The 3172-nt window shown below is 51.6% G+C and overlaps 1 protein-coding gene across 1 annotated transcript; it reads right to left on the bottom strand.

Annotated features, from left to right (window-relative positions):
• Window positions 1-2944, bottom strand: EMWEY_00001140 (hypothetical protein, conserved; the record flags this gene model as incomplete). Its single annotated transcript, XM_013482373.1, has 4 exons — window positions 1-161; window positions 323-1905; window positions 2105-2521; window positions 2748-2944. The coding sequence occupies 4 exons, from the start codon at window positions 2942-2944 to the stop codon at window positions 1-3; spliced, it is 2358 nt and encodes a 785-aa protein (XP_013337827.1).
• Between the last annotated feature and the right edge of the window lie 228 nt (window positions 2945-3172).

A 3172-nucleotide genomic window follows, 5' to 3' on the forward strand; every position in this document is an offset into this window, starting at 1 on the left:
TTACGAGGTCGAGACCTGACAAGTGAGGCTTCCTAGAGGGCTGACTTCTCCGGCAGTGCACGGCTTCAGAGTGGCAAGTGAGCACTCAAAGTCCTCTGGACAAGGCTCGCACGAATTTCGCTGAAAGGTGAAGACCTCGCCTTCCTTGCATTGCTTCCGGACTGCAAAAAATGCAACATCGCTTGCAGGTTGTGTGCAAAAGGTCGCTGGTACGAATTGCTCCCAGTATACGTGGAGCAACTGAGAAGGAAACGGATCCAGGAAACACCAAAATCCCTATTACAGCAGAACGATTGCCAATGCTTGCACTGCCAAAACTCACCAACAATTATGTCTACTGACGCTTTGGGGAGAATTCGCAAATGCTGTTTTATGCCGTCTGCCTTGGCACGGAATTCGCAAACCACGTGGTGATGAAGCAGCCCTCCCGTAGCTGGACTTAGTTTTTCCCAGTCAAGCAGTACCTCCAGTTGTCGCCACATTTGGGCCGAATATCCTTCTTGCCCGTGGGCGTCTGACAGTTCTTTAGAGCTGTGCATGCGAAATGACCTATTTACTGTTGCCAAGAGGGCGTTGCCGGCATCTGTATCCATACACTGTCCCGTTACATCGACGCTAGAGGCGGGCGGGGCGGTGACATTTATGTCCAGCACAACCAAGGTTTGCGGCGGCACAAGCTCAACAACTAAACCTACAGCCTTCCATTGTAGAAAGGCGTCAACCTCTTCGTCAACCCATCGTATTAAAGCAGCAGATGGTTGCTTGTTTCGTCGAGATGCTGCTGACCACGGATTTACCAGAATCCGGGCACGTCCCTTCAATGGACTTGAGCGCACCTCTATCCACTTTGGCTGCCCGAATTGATCGGAACTTAACTTCACAATATGACTAGGCCTTGAATTTTGAAGGATGTAGCGGAGCCGATTTCGACCAGGAAAGGATCGAGATGGCAGCACAACAACCCTGACAGACCCATCAGGAGCTGCCATACCTCTCCAGCGCACCCCACCCTTGCTGCTGAACGTACTATCGGCGCTGAAAAGCTGGAAGGACACTCTTTGCTCTGCATGATGCATATCCACTTGTCGTACTGTTACTGCTGCAAAGTGCCAACATGCAGGCATGGGCCAAATGTAAGGAGAGATGCGAATGCTGGCGTCACCCAGGAGAGCAAGCCCTAGACCATGCTGCGCTTTTATAAGGACGTCAGAGAATGGCCTGTCGAAAAGCTGCACACATATTTGTGCCGGACGCCCAGGAAGGGCAAGAGCAGCGATTGTATCATGTGTCCCATTCAAAATCTTCTTTTCCGACCGCCATTTTTCAAGGGCAGATGCAGCGCTGGCAACGTCAATATACACGCCAACAACGGAAGAAGTATTGAGAAAGATCCGAGGCGTCTCCAAGTGTGAACGGAGCTGCCCTTTGTACATGCCGCAAGTCACGCATTCCACGCGAAGTTTAACCCAAGGGGACTGAAGAGAAGCGGTGGCTCTTTGGTCCTGAAGCCACAGTGTTAGGCCACTTAGTGTCCCTCGCCCGTTGTCGTCTGTTGCCGCATAAGTTCGGCCGGTTAGGGAAATCAAATTTTCCGGCCAAGACTTCGCTATGGACACATGAAGTCTATGTAGGGAAATCTTGCTGCTATGAAGCCCCTTGCTTCGCCCCCTATAGTTGAGGCGATTGAGAAAGTGCCCCCGATGAAGCACGCTGAAAAAGCTGATATTTTGCGCCCAGCTGTTCCATCCACCCCGGCCAGACGCCTTCGCTGCTGTTGTTCGCTGCCGCAGAGAGCGCTCCCTTGATAGAATGCTTCTTGGGAGGGTCGGGTTAACTCCACCCACAATCACCTCCAGATCCCACGGTTGCCCTACCCGGACATCAGCAGGGACCGCTTGGGCAAACCTGAACAGCACTCCCACTGATCTATCCAAGCACATTTAAAGTCCCAAGGAAAAAGAGTGCAAGTCACCGATGCATTCTACATCTGTTGACCGCGCACGCGGTTCCTTCACTATCTGCTGTACTCAATGCATAGCAGTTGCTTTTCCAAGCGGAAGGGAATGATCTACAATAAGCCGCATTATTTGCCTAAGCGTCGTACTTGAGCGTAACGTTCATATCTAACTCCTTTTGCCACGGAGGAGGATCCCTCGTGCCTGTATTTGGGGGTTGGGCCTTGGAGAATTCCTTGAACATAATTGGGGCAGAGACTGCAGGACGAGTAAGTCTGTGCATGCCATCCACGGATGCGGTATGGTCCACCGCTGTGGCCTTCAGTTGGTGCCTTCCTGGAGGGCCTGTGAGAAGTACGTTGTCCCATAGGCAGAGGCCTTGGTGGCAATGAGTTTTGTAAACGTCTTGCAGTAGCTCATCCTCGGCAGCAAAGTTTTCCAGTTGGAGCTGCATCTGGCCCGCGAAACCTGTGTCTCTTCCCCCGGTAGGCAAAAGTACCTCCACTGCCACTCGTACGGAGGAGAAATGAGGAACAAATACCACCGCTGGCGGCTGTTCGCAGAACCTGCATAATCAGGAGCATTCTACAGGTTCCTTGCACAATGGGAATTGCCAAGACTATATTGTCTTGGCAGTCACACAGTACACCTAGTGCGCCCTGATTGAGTTAGCACAGAGCGCTATATTTCCCATGCTTCATCATACGTTGAGTTAAGCAGGCGTTGAGTGTAGTGCTCTAAAACGTGTGCCTTGTTTTGCTAATGTTACGGAAAAATTTACACAAAACCCACCTAAGAATCCGGGAGGCTGGTGGGGTGACGACTAATGGGGCACTCTCAGCCGCTTGTGCACCATCGGCAGTAGCGATAAGCTTGTACGCCCCTGGTTGAAGGACCTGGAGCTGGGGGAACGTAGCTACTCCATCGATGAGGGGTGCAGTCGTCTGGCCTCCAATGACGGGTAGCGGTGAATTGTCATCGCCATTCATCGCAATTGCTGCAAGCTGTACAATGCCCCTGAAGTTTTGTAGCACAGCGGAGCTGTCGAGCGCCAAAGCATAGATTCGAAGAGCTCCCTGGGGTATAGTATTTAGAACGGAAAGGCTTTCTATTGTCTGTGGTTTCTTCCACGAGGCTTCCAATCTAGCGGAAATCTGGGACACCCTAATTCTGAAATCGGACTTTAGTTTCAGTGGTAGTCGCTCATTGCAACTTCG

The sequence above is a fragment of the Eimeria maxima genome, genomic scaffold (assembly GCF_000499605.1).
Source record: "Eimeria maxima Weybridge genomic scaffold, Emw_scaff6, whole genome shotgun sequence".
In the NCBI taxonomy this organism is placed as follows: Eukaryota; Apicomplexa; class Conoidasida; order Eucoccidiorida; family Eimeriidae; genus Eimeria; species Eimeria maxima.